The sequence below is a fragment of the Bos mutus genome, chromosome 20 (genome assembly GCF_027580195.1).
Source record: "Bos mutus isolate GX-2022 chromosome 20, NWIPB_WYAK_1.1, whole genome shotgun sequence".
Lineage (NCBI taxonomy): Eukaryota > Metazoa > Chordata > Mammalia > Artiodactyla > Bovidae > Bos > Bos mutus.
Genome location: NC_091636.1, coordinates 55,781,516 through 55,796,452, shown reverse-complemented (window position 1 = coordinate 55,796,452; position 14,937 = coordinate 55,781,516). Strand labels below are relative to the sequence as shown.

General features: G+C 40.4%; 1 protein-coding gene across 5 annotated transcripts in view; it reads left to right on the top strand.

The window, feature by feature from the left end:
- BASP1 (brain abundant membrane attached signal protein 1) overlaps positions 1-14,222 on the top strand; it is an 89,502-nt gene extending 75,280 nt beyond the window's left edge. For all 5 annotated transcript variants that reach the window (XM_070357694.1, XM_070357692.1, XM_070357691.1 and 2 more), the window contains one exon: positions 12,620-14,222. In XM_070357694.1, coding sequence (XP_070213795.1) covers positions 12,629-13,312 — 684 coding nt within the window. In that variant the 5' untranslated portion in view covers positions 12,620-12,628 and the 3' untranslated portion in view covers positions 13,313-14,222. The remainder of the gene's footprint in view (positions 1-12,619) is intronic.
- Positions 14,223-14,937: the final 715 nt, after the last annotated feature.

Genomic DNA, 14,937 nt, shown 5'->3' with positions numbered 1-14,937 from the left:
CTTACTCAGACTCATGTCCATGAAGTCGATGATGCCATTCAACCATCTCATCCTCTGTCATTGCTTCTCCTCCTGCCTTCAAAGAATAGATACATGGATATGTAAAACTGAATCACTCTGCTTTATACCAGAAACTAACACAACACTGTTGATCAACTGTACTCCAACGTAAACATTAAAAATAAATAAATAAATTTTGGCTTTAGCAAAAAAGAAATTAATTTCATATTTATATTTATATAAAATATGGGTCTAGATATCAACTATGCATTTGTTATCTAAGAAACTCTTAAACTCCTTTGTAATGCACTAAACCTGTTTGCTCTCCTTTTGCACATCAGATTGTTTCACAATAAGGCCTCTCTTGGTTTAGTGGTCACTGTATTCATTCTTTAGCATTTTCAGACATTTTAGTTGATGAAATATCAGTCCTTTTCCTTCCAGTACTTGAGAAATCTCTTAACTGTTACATGAAAGAACTGAGAAGATAAAGTACCATAGGTCAATGGCTATTTCCAAGACACGTGATACCATGTTGACACTAGAGAGACCTTACTGAGTCTTTGGTCTGGAATAATTCTGATTGACTACATGCACTTAAAAGAGAGCTATGCCATGGCCAGTCTGGGAAAACCACTGGATTTGAAATTCACTTAACTTCTCTCCCTCCTCCGTCTGTATAGCAAGGGTTCCTGCTTACCAGGCTTAATCTTGACCGACAGTCTTTCAGAACTGTGCCCTGTCCATTATTTCTCCTTTATCTTTCCACTTTAGTTTCTCTCTTTATTCGTTGTCTCATCCCATCTTCCCATATATATTTTCAGTTCTTCCAAATCCTTATAAGCAAATAAAATCCAATATTGACAAAATTGTAAATTGTTGCCCTGAGATTGCTTTCACTTCACCAAAACCCTTCAGTGTGGGCCTTTGTAGATATCTTTTCTGGCTCATGTCTTTTTTGAGCCTTTTGCAAAGAGGTGAATGTCTTCACTCCTACCTGAGTCACTCCAGGGTCAGTAGTAAACAACTCATCACAAGATCAAATTGCGCAATTTCTGTTCTTGGTTTGTTTTTTTAAAAAACTCATTTTGTAGCAGAATCTAACTCCTCCAAGCTGCTTCCTAAAATTCTTTCTTGACTTCTGACACCTTTTTTTTTTTTTTTTTTTTTTCCCCTTTCTGGAAAAATCTGGTTTTCTGCTTTCTGCCACGTAGGTATAAACATTCTGTTAGGCAACCTTGATAGATTATGTTCCATCACCCTTCCCTCCAGGTAGATGAGACCTCACCTAGCTCCAAAGTGTAAATAAGTTTTTCATACACTCTTGACTAGATTCTTCCAGACAAGAATTTGTTGTTGTTTGTTGTTTAGTCATTAACTTGTGTCTGACTGTTTGCAGTCCTATGGACTGCAGAACGCCAGGCTCCCTGTCCTCCACTGCAGTCCCAGACTTCGCTCAGATTCATGTTCATTGAGTGGATGATGCCATCCAACCATCTCATCTTTTGTGCCGCCTTCTCCTCCTGCTCTCAATCTTTCCCAGCATCAGGGTCTTTTCCAATGAGTTGGCTCTTCGCATCAGATGGCCAAAGTATTGGAGCTTCAGCTTCAGCATCAGTCCTTCCAGTGAATATTCAGGGTTGATTTCCTTTAGGATGGACTGGTTTGATCTTCCAGTCCGAGGGACTCTCAAGAGTCTTCTCCAGCACCATAATTTGAAAGCATCCTGTTTGTTTGCTCTAACATAAATGCTTTCCAATTCCCTATTTTCATTTAAAGGTAGCTTAGTCATCTTTCAAGGCAGTTTATCATAGTGATTAAGAGCCCTCACTCCAGAGACAGAGTGTGTGGGTTCACACCACTATTTCCAGAGTATGAGTTGTGTCATATTGGGTAGGTTATTTGACTTAGTTTCCTTGTAATAAAGTGGAATTAGTAATAATTTCTTGTAGGATTGATGAGATTATGGACTAATGGGTTAATATATGTAAAGATTAAATAGTAAGACAGTCCTAGACAGAGTAAGTTCCTGTGTATAAATAGTTTGGATATTTCTACTGTTTTCAAACTCCACCTTGTCTGTCTCCCAACTTCAACTAAAGGTCATCTCTTCTGGGAAAACTAATTTTTTGCTGTCTCATTTTAATTGTTTCTGTATGTCTAACCCTCATGGCTGGATGGCATCACCAACTCGATGGACATGTGTTTGGGTGAACTCTGGGAGTTGGTGATGGACAGGGAGGCCTGGCATGCTGCTATTCATGGGATCGCAAAGAGTTGGACACGACTGAGCTACTGAACTGAACTGAACCCTCATGCTAGACTAGAGTAGACTTTTTGCTCTCATGCGTTCTCTGCTGTGTCACTTAACTTGAAAAAATTTTTCTTTTCCTACTAAGGAGCAAGTCTATTTTTAAATCTAGAATAATTTCTGAAGATTTTAAGTTCTTAAGTCAACTCTGCATGTTGGATTTTTTTTTTATCCGAGCATGTGGGATCTTAGTTTTCTGACCAGGGATTGAACCCACACCCCCTACATTGGAAGCATGAAGCTTTAACCACTGGACTGCCAGGGAAGTCCCTGTGTGTTGAATTTTTGATGAGAGATCCTTAAAGATACTAGAGGGTGCTCTATAGGGCCTGGACTTCATAAAGGAGAGTAGAAATGTCATTTGTGATTAATTTCCCTTTCTACAAGAGAGCTTTCTGACTTTGTAGTTATAACTCATCTCAACCAGCTCTCTAGGAAAATCGGGTTGTAGCAGGGTGAGTGTTTGTGTATCTGTGTGCCTTCCACAGATTTGCACATTTTACAGTACATTTTTACAATGTTGAACACTTTTATTGTGACAGGGAAATAAATTAACTTTGAAAATGTTTCTCTAAAATTTTACTCATATTTAATAGGTTTGCCTTAGAAATTTAGACATGGGTTGACAATTCTTACTGTAGTACCCTATCCCTGGAGGACATTCCCATCCCTAAATGTTGGTGATGTTACCAAATGGAAGCTTTCACTGAATCAGATAATTCCAACAATGGACATTATCACCAGGCATTAATTTTCTTCTAGAATAAAACTTTCGGCATTTGAAAGGAAAAGGCCAGTCATTTATTAAAAACAGAAATTTTTGGACATTAACAATCATGTTTTAGATTTCTCCCCCTCTACTCTTATTGTAAATGTATTTTGAATTTGTTGTGTTTCTCCATACTTTTAAAATTCTTTCCTTAAGGTTAAAAAAAAAAAAAAAAACAACCCAAGTTGTTGATCACACCTACCTGAAGCCAATGCAGGTAGGTTTGATCAACAACTTGGATTTTTTCAGCCAGAATCATTATGAAACCAGCATGTCTGGTGATGTTTGTCTGCAGATGCATTTTATGAGTCAGTTCTAACTTTGTATGTTACCTTAAAAAAAACAATAATTGGATTGTCTTGTATTTAAACCTGTTGAGTTTTTGTAGCCCTGAATTTGCAGAGTGACACAGTTTAATTTGCTATGACCACATATTTAACTTTGTCAGGAAATCGTGATTGGTTCTCATGATGTGATCAAGACAAATAGTCTTTTTTTGATTCTGTTTCCATCTTATAATCAGCAGAAAATATATCTGCCTCACAGATGGAAACAGAATCAAAAGGAGACACTATTCCTCATCTTGATCACACCATGAAGCAGCAATCAAACCAGAAATAACACTTCAGTCTCTGACACATACTGTTGCATATTCATGTTAGGCTTTGCCATAGACTTGGCGTCATCTTTTTCACTGTAATCTGTTTGATATTATCCCTAAGAACTTTATAGTCTCCTGGTTCTAGATGAAGTGATTAATCCAAATTCATATTTTCAAAGTAGAAACTTGGCAGTGGATGGGACCTTTGTATGATGCAAGCTGTCCTATATAGAAAAATGCCTAGATAATAGTGCAGAGAGAGAGATATAAATAGAAATAGCATTGAAGTCATAATATTGTAAACTTCAGGCCATATGGAGAAATACTCTGTTAATCATTTTCTTGTTTTGTTTTATACACCAGTTAATGTATGCCAGTGATTTTCATTGTCACAGAATTACATCATTGTTCATTGACAAAGTAACAAAAATACAGAATTATACTGAGGAGAAATGGAACTGGGAAATGTCATGAAGTATGTAGTCATTGTAGGAAGACTATAGTACACATAATCCCTGTGGTTTCCAGGTAGTTAATGCCTAGAAACTGTGTCATTATGCAAGGTTGCATTTTCTGAAGAGAGTCAGTGCTATAACTGGGACTTGCATTTTTCATCTGAAGATATGAGAAGCCAACTAATGAATGTAACCAACAAAGTGCTACCTAAATGATGGTGATCATCATTTAGGTGATCATCTGCATATCAGAACATCTAAAATTCAGTACATGGGCTGAGATAAACATTTTACATTTAATCACCAATACTTTTGCTTTCAGAATGCAGAATGGTTCTTGAGAGTTCTTTGGATGACCCAGCTATCTAGAGTGACCCAGCTATCTAGAATGCCCAATGACCTGCCTCTAAGAACTGAGATTTTAAAGTTGGTGATGACAACCTTATTATTTCTCCAAATTAAACTCCTTTCAATCCAATATTTACCCCATTCTCTCTCACTGAACACAACCAGCTTACTTAGTGCTTTATTTCAGACTAAAGAAAGGAAAGAGTACATAGGAGTCCCAGAAACATCTTATTTTTCTGGAAAACCATAACACTTTCACAATGGCTAGAATATTGATTAGGTTCTATCCTGGTAGGTAGGATTTTGAGTTCCTGTGTCTTAAAACACAGACAGTTGTGATGGAAAGCAAAGGAATTATATGGGCAGAGTGGCTGAGCCGTGTGTTTTCACGGGGTAGCCAGGTTATTTGAGAACCTTAGTCAGTGGAAGGGGCGGAACTGCTTTCTATAGAGACTACTCAGAACCAGGTTGGCTCAGTGACTCCACTCACATAGTCTACCAGCGGCTCCTTTTCTTAGCACTGGGAACAGGGAAACTATTCCAGTGGGCTTCCAGTTCCTACTACCATCCCTTTACTTTTGGTGCAGGATGGAGTCAAGATTTAAATCCTTTACTGCTAGATACTTTATCTTGCCTCTGAAGCTGTCCTCCTCAAGAAGTTTGTAGGATTGAATATTTGGCTTCAGTTTCTATAAGTTAAAGTACGGAGAAAGACTGGATCCAGAGGAAGAGCAGATATTCATACGCAGTAAAGGGAGGTAAAGAGGAGTATTTGCAGTCCCCTGGAGAAGTGGCAAAGAACCCGCTTGCCAGCGCAGAAGACAAAAGAGAATCGGGTTCCCCGTGGGTTGGGAAGATCCCCTGGAGAAGGGAATGGCAACCCACTCCAGTATTCTTGCCTGGAGAATCCCATGGACAGAGGAGCCTGGCAGGCTACAGTCCATGGAGTTGCACAGAGTTGGGACACGACTGAAGCAACTTAGCACGCAGTGAATCTTTGTTCTTACTGTATTAAAGTCACCATGACCTCATGCTGATATTCCCAAAGCAAAGATGTTGGTATTAAAAATCTATGACTGGAACTCTTTCCCAACTTATGATAAACTCCAAACAAAATCCTCTCAAATGTTGCATTCCAAGTAGCTCTGTAACAATGCAGCTGTGTCCTAGTTCTGTGTGGTATAGCTTTCCATTACAATAGATGTAGAAATGAATTACCCCTTGATTTTGGAAACAAGCAACTCATGAGAGATCTCTTAGGTAAAACTATTTTCTAGTCAGATTCTAAACATGCAAGGGAATCCATGAAAAGATACAGGCCTTTATGAGAAAATGAAAAAAATTTTTTTTTTCTTAGAAGAAATATTCCATTTTCTGGGCTCAATTCAGTTCAAAGCAAAACAAAGCAAAAATGGTCCCTTCCAAAGGAAATGATAATACTGTGAGTGAGTGCTAGGTGGCTTGTTTTTGACATGAGTTGTAAAGAAAATATTTATAATTTTTCCAAAACGACACTTTGTCCTCTGCCTGTCTACTTTTATTTTCCCAAAATGAAAGCTGAGTTTCAGTTTGGTAGGCTATGCTGATGTGCATGCTTAGTTGTTTTAATCGTGTCCGACTCTGTGTGACTATGCACTGCAGCCCACCAGTCTCCTCTGTCCATGGGATTCTCCAGGCAAGAATACTAGAATGGGTTGCCATGCCTTACTCCAAGGGATCTTTCTGACCTGCGTTTCCTACATTGCAGGCATGTTCTTTAAAAACATATTGGGAAAGTCCTGGATGAGTTGATCATAAGAGAATTTGCAAGAATTGTGGTTCATCTAATACAGATGTAATTTTGCCCAGCATGTCCTGGGATTGTGTGTACAAAATAAACACAAACTGAGATAATTTGAATGGCTAAGGACCATCTTCCGTGTTCTCTGACAGCCTTCCTGGAGCAAAAGGATCAAAGAATTTGAAGAGCTTTGTGGAGGTGACTATCTTTGTCTATTAGAGTATCATTATTACCATATAATATTTCAAATTATTTCTTCGCCTGAATGCCTCAAAGAAAATTTTTTTAAGGTTTGCAGTAGTGGTGATATGTAGAATTACATTTTTTTCTCTTCATAGATATATATTAGTATTCAACTTGGTAGTTGACCATTACCTTGTAAACAGGAATTCCATTTACAAGAAAATAAATACTTGTTAGCTCGAAGACTCACCAAAATCCTCCAAATATTTGTGTTGGAGAAACAGTTAAAATCTGATTTCAAGGCCATTTATTATTTACTTCATGCATTTATTTCTGAGGCCCAAAAACATGGATGTGATCTCTTTCTGAGTCCTGATGGGAAGTGTAGGCAAAGAACTGGACTCCGGGGCTTCATACCCGCCACTGATCTTCCCTCTGATTCTCATGGCTTCGCTCCTGTTTTCCCCTCTTCCCTTCCAGGTTGCTTTCATCACATAGCAGTGCTAGAATGTCACTTTCTGTCTTCACCAAAAAGCGGTTTTCATTCTTCTGGAGTATTTGTGTATATAGCCAAGTGGGATTAATTAACTAGACAGCTATAAGAATGGAGGAGCAGATAGTCACACGACAGCTGTGAGCCGTTTAGAATACTGTAGTACCTGAAAAATATGAAGTGATTTGGGACTTTATAAAAGAAAAGTTTCATCTGTGGGAAGAAACAGATAGGTGGTGGCATTTGACTGTTACCTTCCTTCATAAGCATTCTATGTTTAGCTTATTACCCAAGATAAAGTGTAGATCGGTTTTTTTTTTTTTTTTGCCTTTCACATATGTATATAATATGAGTAAAATGAAGAGTTTTAATTGAATTTGGATTCTCTTTTCATCCTGAGAACTGAAAGGGAGTTTTTTTTCTTGTTTCCATGGACCAGGTGATGGAGAATTAGTGGGAAGATAAAATGATGTTTCTTCTATGATCACTCTGAGTATGAGCTCAAATTGGGAGGAAGTAGATTTGGTGACTGATCCATAATTTTTACTTCTGTCTGGGAAATGATTTCTTGGTATAATAGACTGACTGTTTATATTTTTAAAAGATTTCTAACCTCAAGAATCTTAAGTACATTAAAGAATCAAATCAAAGAAGTAGACTAATATTAATATTAGCAGTATGGGGGTAATAGGTGACAAGGGCTTCCCAGATGGTGCCAGTGCAGGGGATGCTAGAGATACAGGTTCCAACCCTGGGTCAGGATGATCCCCTGAGGAGGGTATGCCAATCCACTGCAGTATTCTTGCCTGGAGAATCCCATGGACAGTGGAGCCTGGCAGGCTACCGTCCACAGGGTCACAGTCGGATACGCCTAAAGCAACTCAGCATGCACGCACAGGTGGCGACAACAGATAACCACACAGACTTCTTTTCCACATATATCCAGTCAGCAGGAGCATCCTTGGAACACAGATACCAAAAATCTTGATGCCATTTAAAAATATTTTAATCACAGTGCTTCTAATTCCTGATTCTGGATCTTGTGTGTGTGTGGAACCTGTGCCCTACTATTCTCCTACAGTTTACAAGCACATGATTATCTAAGAATTGCAGAATTAAATGATGGGGGAAAGAACTAGCACTTATTGCAGGCTCTTGAAATGGCACGTGCAACGTCTGCATGAAGTGATTCCTGTCCAACATCTCAAGATTAAAAACAGTGAAGTTTCTCTCTCTTGATGTTGATCGGCAGTTGTTTTCTAGGCCAGTTTGAAGCCATCAGTCCGTAGTTTTGGCCCTTGTAACATACAATTCTTTTGTAATTTCCAAGGACAACTCCTGAGTTTGCTTTCCTCTGAGATGTTGTAACTAATAAATCAACTTTAGTGTTTGGTTGTCATATCAACATGGAGAGCATAGTTCAGTGCACAGGTCTGAGTTTTCCTGCTGTGTCACTCAATGGCTGGTAAATGTCCCAATGTGGAGAAATGCAGAGGTCGCCTAGCCCTTTCATTATAGCTTGAAAATGAAAGTTGCTCAATTGCGTCCGACTCTTTGTGACCCCGTGGGCTATACAGGCCATGAAATTCTGTAGGCCAGAATATTGGAGTGGGTAGCCTTTCTCTTTTCCAGGGGATATTCCCAACCCAGGGATCAAACCCAGGTCTCCCACATTGCAGGTGGATTCTGTACCAGCTGAGCCACAAGGGAAGTCCAAGAATATTGGAGTGGTTAGCCGATCCCTTCTCCAGCAGGTCTTCCCGAACCAGCGTCTCCTGCATTGCAGGTGGATTCTTTCCCAACTGAGCTATCAGGGAAAGATTTGGGTTTAAGTACCTTCCAGGATGGATTACTTGTTGATGGGCTTGTGTGTGTGTTTAACTGTTTTTTGTTGTTGTTGTTTTTTTTTTAATTTAGAAGTTCAAACTTCTGAATTTCTACACCAACTGATTTCTTTCAAAATTATAAGTGATAGAAATAAGAGAAAAAATATATGCCCACCACCCCTTATTTCTTTAGGATTTTGATACAAAGCTCCATTAGCAAATGGGATGATAAAAAGTTACAGGGACAGAGGGTACCAGAAAATCTGAAATTTGTCCTAATCATGTCAACATCTTGGGTTTTGAGTCACCCTAGATCTGCACCAACCTTGTGACTCAGGATGGGTACCCTTCCTGAGAGGAGAACTTTGCCCACTTGCTAGTTTCTCGGTAGACTTCTCTATGACGACCTAGACCATGCCATCCTGCCTCACCTAGTTTTGTAGGACTTGGCCTTTTTCTTTTATGACACTGCTCCATGAACTCAGCTAGTTAGAATTTGGATAGGGATAAAAGGAAGATACTAATGGTATACTTATGATCTCATGGTGATGTTGAGAAGATTAACATATTTGGGATTAGGGTTGCTCCTGGATCCCTGGAAACAGATAATAGACTTGAAATTAGAATTCTAATTTATCCCTGGTTGTTAGCAAGCTTTTCACCCATATTTTCTTGAGAAATAATCAGACTGTTCTGCTTTTCCAGTGTTCTAGAAAATTCTGTAAGACTCCCTCTGATACCTCACTATAACTAACATAGAAAAATTTGCAAAAAGTAATAGTGTTTATTAACTTTCAAAGACCAGTAGGAATTGAGACATACTTTCTTACTTAGAATTTGATTATGTACGTTCATTTCCTGCCCAGAAACAAAGAATAGGATTGGTCCTAATTGTGTTTCAGAACATCAATTTTAGTAAAGTAGATTTTAGGTTTGTAAACTAACATGACTCTAAGTCTCTAGGGATACCTGTATACAATTTCATGCTGTGTATTTCAGAGAGGACACTTGGTTATGGTCATACGCCCACCACATTTATACTTTGTCTTCTGTACTGTCTTAAGTTGGTTCATGGGTTTCTATTATGGAATTGGGAGAATCTCCTACAGGCAGACCTGTCAGGTTTTCTATTTCTTAGCTGGAGAAGGCAATGGCACCCCACTGCAGTACTCTTGCCTGGAAAATCCCATGGACGGAGGAGCCTGGTGGACTGCAGTCCATGGGGTCACTAAGAGTCAGACACGACTGAGCAACTTCACTTTCTCTTTTCACTTTCACGCATTGGAGAAGGAAATGGCAACCCACTCCAGTGTTCTTGCCTGGAGAATCCCAGGGACAGGGGAGCCTGGTGGGCTGCCGTCTATGGGGTTGCACAAAGTCGGACACGACTGAAGTGACTTAGCAGCGGCAACAGCAGCTCTAACCTATTGTACCAAAATATCTTGAAATATCAGAGTTGACATTTTGACATGCACCATTCATACATGCATAGTGGGTAATTTAGAATTCAGTGAAAGAGTTTAAACTATAATTTAAAATACTGCTCCAGTTTATTTTTTCATATTTTCATTTATTGTTTTGTGATTGCTTAGGGGATAAAAGTGCATTTAAAGTTTTTTTGCCATATATGCTTGCATTCACTTCTGAGGGAAAAATAACCAAAAATTAAATTAAATATAGCCTGTCGGATGTCTGAAGTAGGTTATGACCAAAGTCACTCCCCTTTGAAAAAGAAATGTGTATAAGAGAAATTCTTACTTTGATAACATAATAAAGGTCTTCTTTGAGAACAGGAACAGTATTTTCGTCATCTTTTGGTTTATTGCCTTTTTTTTCCCTCCCCAACTATTAAAGTCATTCCGGACAGGAAGTTCACGTACATCATGGTGAGACAGATTTTGACTGAAGAATAGCACTTTTGTATCTAACACCCGGCTCTTAAATAAGATAAATGTAGGTTATCACTGTCCTGAATCATGAGTCCAAGGAATGGAATGAATAAGCAGAAAATTTTCTATTCTAAATGGAAAATACTTAAAAAAAATCACAGAGTGCAATATAATTCTGCCAGGGGTCAGTTCTGACCTGAAACAGAACCAGAGGTGCCCCCTGTGTGGGGGGACACCGTGTACGTTCTCTCCTCTCTGTCTTTTCTCCTGAACTTGTTTGTGGGGAAGAAAGAGAATATTGCCATGTGATTTTTGCCACATTTCATCAAGGAAAAGCAACCAATTTGCCTCTAAAGAGCAACATTTCAGTGGATTCCCATTGATACATGATGCCATAAAAATATATCTGAACTAAATTTATACCTGATTATTGATTTGGATGAATGCTTTAGTACCAGAGGAGAAAGATTCAGGATCAAGTACACTCACAGGTTCTTACACCAGAGTCAGTGTCAGCCTCCAGGGAGTTGGAGACTTACCTTTGAGGGAAAAGGCTGTTAATGACCATTAAATTTGAGTATCTAGTTTGAATTCTCATCAGGAAATTGATCATGAAGGACATTGTTATATTACTATGAAACTATTTCTTTTAAGCCAAAAATACCTTCAAAAGCAATGAATACAAGTCTGACACAATTAACAAACCAAATGTAACCAGTGACACTCTTTTCTGAGCAATAGTTTTCCTTTAATGGGTCCTTCTTAATACTGAGATAGACCAAATCCTCCTTGCCTTTGGTCTTTGAAGATGTGAGTGCATATACGAATAGTGGAGTTTGAAGCTTGAGATTATTTTCTTGAAATTTGAGATGTGTGTGATTTTTTTCCAGCTGTGTCATTTCTCTGGAATGTGTTTTAAAATCATGACACCTTTCACTAGCTCCCCCAGAAATCTAAAACGGCTGTGACTGCCATTTTGTTCCGTCCTTGGGGTCTGAGCTGGACATGAGGAAGCAGATCCACAAATAGTGGCTCCGTTTCTCTTTGCAGTTGACAGTCTTAGTCTTTTTAATCACTGTTGTTTGATTTTAGCTGGGTATGTCCTTGGCTTACTACTGATCAGATACTTTAAATGATTCATTGTTTAAATTTTATTTTATTTTAACTGTGATGAAATACTTGTAGCATATGATTTACTGCGTTTACCATTCTAAGGTGCATGGTTCAGTAGTGTTCTGAACCCTTTACTTTGTAAATAGAAGCCTCTTTCAGTTTTTATACTTGACAAGTATCTTAGCGCTGCTGTAGCTAATTACCATAGATTGAGTGGCTTGTCGGAGAAGGCAGTGGCACCCCACTCCAGTACTCTTGCCTGGAAAATCCCATGGACCAAGGAGCCTGGTAGGCTGCAGTCCATGGGGTCACTAAGAGTCACTTTTCACTTTCATGCACTGGAGAAGGAAATGGCAACCCACTCCAGTGTTCTTGCCTGGAGAATCCCAGGGATGGGGGAGCCTGGTGGGCTGCCTTCTATGGGGTCGCACAGAGTCGGACACGACTGAAGCGACTTAGCAGCAGCAGCAGAGTGGCTTGTAAACAATAACAATTGATTTCTCACAGTTCTGCTAGGGTGGGAAGTCCTAGATCAAGATGTGGGCAGATTTGGTATCTGGTGAGGACCTGCTTTGAGATTATAGGGGGCTGGTTCTTGGCTTCGAGGGCACATGGGGAAGGGGGCCAGAGAGGTCTGTGCCGGGGTTGCTTCTATGAGGGTGCTAATCTGTCCATGAGGGCCCCACCCACATGTCCTAATCACCTCTGCAAGGTCACCCACCCCACCCCGCTTCCTAATACCATCACCTGGGGGTTTAGAATGTCAACCCATGAATTTGGGGGGACACAGACATTCTGTCTACAGCCTCGAGTAACTCTTTCTTGTTTTGTTTTATGTCGTGTTGTTACAGAACTCCAAGATGGGAGGCAAACTGAGCAAGAAGAAGAAGGGGTACAATGTGAATGATGAGAAGGCCAAGGACAAAGACAAGAAGGCTGAAGGGGCTGGGACAGAAGAGGAGGGAACCCCAAAGGAGAATGAGGCCCAGGCTGCTGCCGAGACCCCAGAGGTGAAGGAGGGCAAAGAGGAGAAGCCGGAGAAGGATGCCCAGGACACCACCAAGCCCGAAGACAAGGAAGGCGAGAAAGATGCCGAGGCAGCCAAGGAAGATGCCCCGAAGGCAGAGCCTGAGCCGACGGAGGGGGCCGAGGGCAAGCCAGAGCCCCCCAAAGATGCTGAGCAGGAGCCGGCGGCTGCCTCAGGCCCCTCCGCTGGTGGCGACGCCCCCAAAGCTTCGGAGGCTGAGGCAGCAGAGCCCGCGGCCCCCACCAAGGATGACAAGAGCAAGGAGGGAGGGGACGCCACAAAGACTGAGGCTCCCGCCGCTCCTGCCGCGCAGGAGACGAAAAGTGACGGGGCCCCAGCTTCAGACTCAAAACCCAGCAGCACTGAGGCTGCCCCATCCTCCAAGGAGACGCCGGCAGCCACGGAAGCGCCGAGTTCCACGCCCAAGGCTCAGGCCCCCGCAGCCCCCGCAGACGAGGTCAAACCTGCCGAGACCCCGGCAGCTAATTCCGATCAAACCGTAGCAGTGAAAGAGTAACAAAGGACAGCCTATGGAAAGAAAGAAAAAAGAATACAGCTTAACGACGACCTGTCTCTCTTGTCTCTCTATCTCTCTCTCTGTCTCTCTCTCTCCTATACTAACTTGTTTCAAATCGGAAGTAATCATATGTATTGCCCAAGAATAAGGATGTGGTCCCATCAAAGGGAGGGAGGGGGTGGGGAGAATCCAAATAGTATTTTTGTGGGGAAATATCTAATATACCTTCAGTCAACTCTACCAATCAGCCCTGGATTTTCAAGATCAATGTCTGAAAGTGCAGTACATCTTTTGTACCTGAACTGCTGTCACACGCGCTCCTGCCACTAAGATCTGAACATCTTGTCTTTCTGCAAGGGGCGGGGGGTGGGGAGTGAGGCGTTTGATTCTGCCCGCAGGGCTGTGCCAAGGCAATCAGATGTTTATGAAAGCAGTATTTTCTGTGTTTTCTTTTTCATTTACAGCTTTTCTTATTTTGATATTTTTTTAATGTTGTGGATGAATGCCAACTTTCAGACAGCCCACCGTAGCCTGTCCACATGTATCTTGATGCCAATACTCCATTTTTCCTCCCCCGGTCTTTTTGGGAATAACAAACATTCTCTCATCCTACTTAGCCTCCCTAGATTTCTCATGACGAGTTAATGCATGTCCGTGGTTGGGTGCACCTGTAGTTCTGTTTATTGGTCAGTGGAAATGAAAAAAAAAAAATAAAGTCTGCGTTCATTGCAGTTCCAGTTTTCTCTTCCATTCTGTGTCACAGACACCAACACACCACTCATTGGAAAATGGAAAAACATAAAAATTAAAAAAAAAACAAAAACAAAAAAAAATGTACAATGGATGCATTGAAATTATATGTAATTGTATAAATGGTGCAACAGTAATAAAGTTAAACAATTAAAATGAAGTCATGAAGACTACTGGTTTTCTTTTTACCACCATTACCCTTTCCTGCTCCTGGGTCATTGCCTCAGTAGAGAACAGAACAATTATTGGGAGTTTTCTTGGGTATATTTGGATAGAAAAATAAAGCAGGATCTTCAAGGTTATTTGTTTAAAAAATGAGCTGGATCAGTGTCAGTCTACGGAGATATACTCTTAAAAAAATGAGGATGTGATTAATTAAAAGTCACATTTTGAATGAAATACATTGTAAAACAATAAATGGATTTGAACTTAAAGGCTGGGTAGAAGAGAATCATAAGGTCTTATAGATAGATAACATGCAGGTAAGTGGTGAAACCACTGAAGGTTATTTTATCTGTTTGTAAACATATTCATGGTAGCTGTGGACTGAAAGCAGACACGAAACCGGCCTTTACAGTGACTGGATTCCTGTTCCAGTTTTGCACTGATGACTGAGGGACTGAGGGCTTTTAAGTCACTTCTTTTTTCTTTACAATATTGTATTGGTTTTGCCATACATCAACATGAATCTGCCACGGGTGTACACATGTTCCCCATCCTGAACCCCCTTCACACCTCCCTCCCCATACTATCCCTCTGGGTCATCCCAGTGCACCAGACCCAAGTTTCCTGTATCCTGCATCGAACCTGGGCTGGTGATTCATTTCTTATATGATATTATAAATGTTTTAATGCCATTCTCCCAAATTATCCTC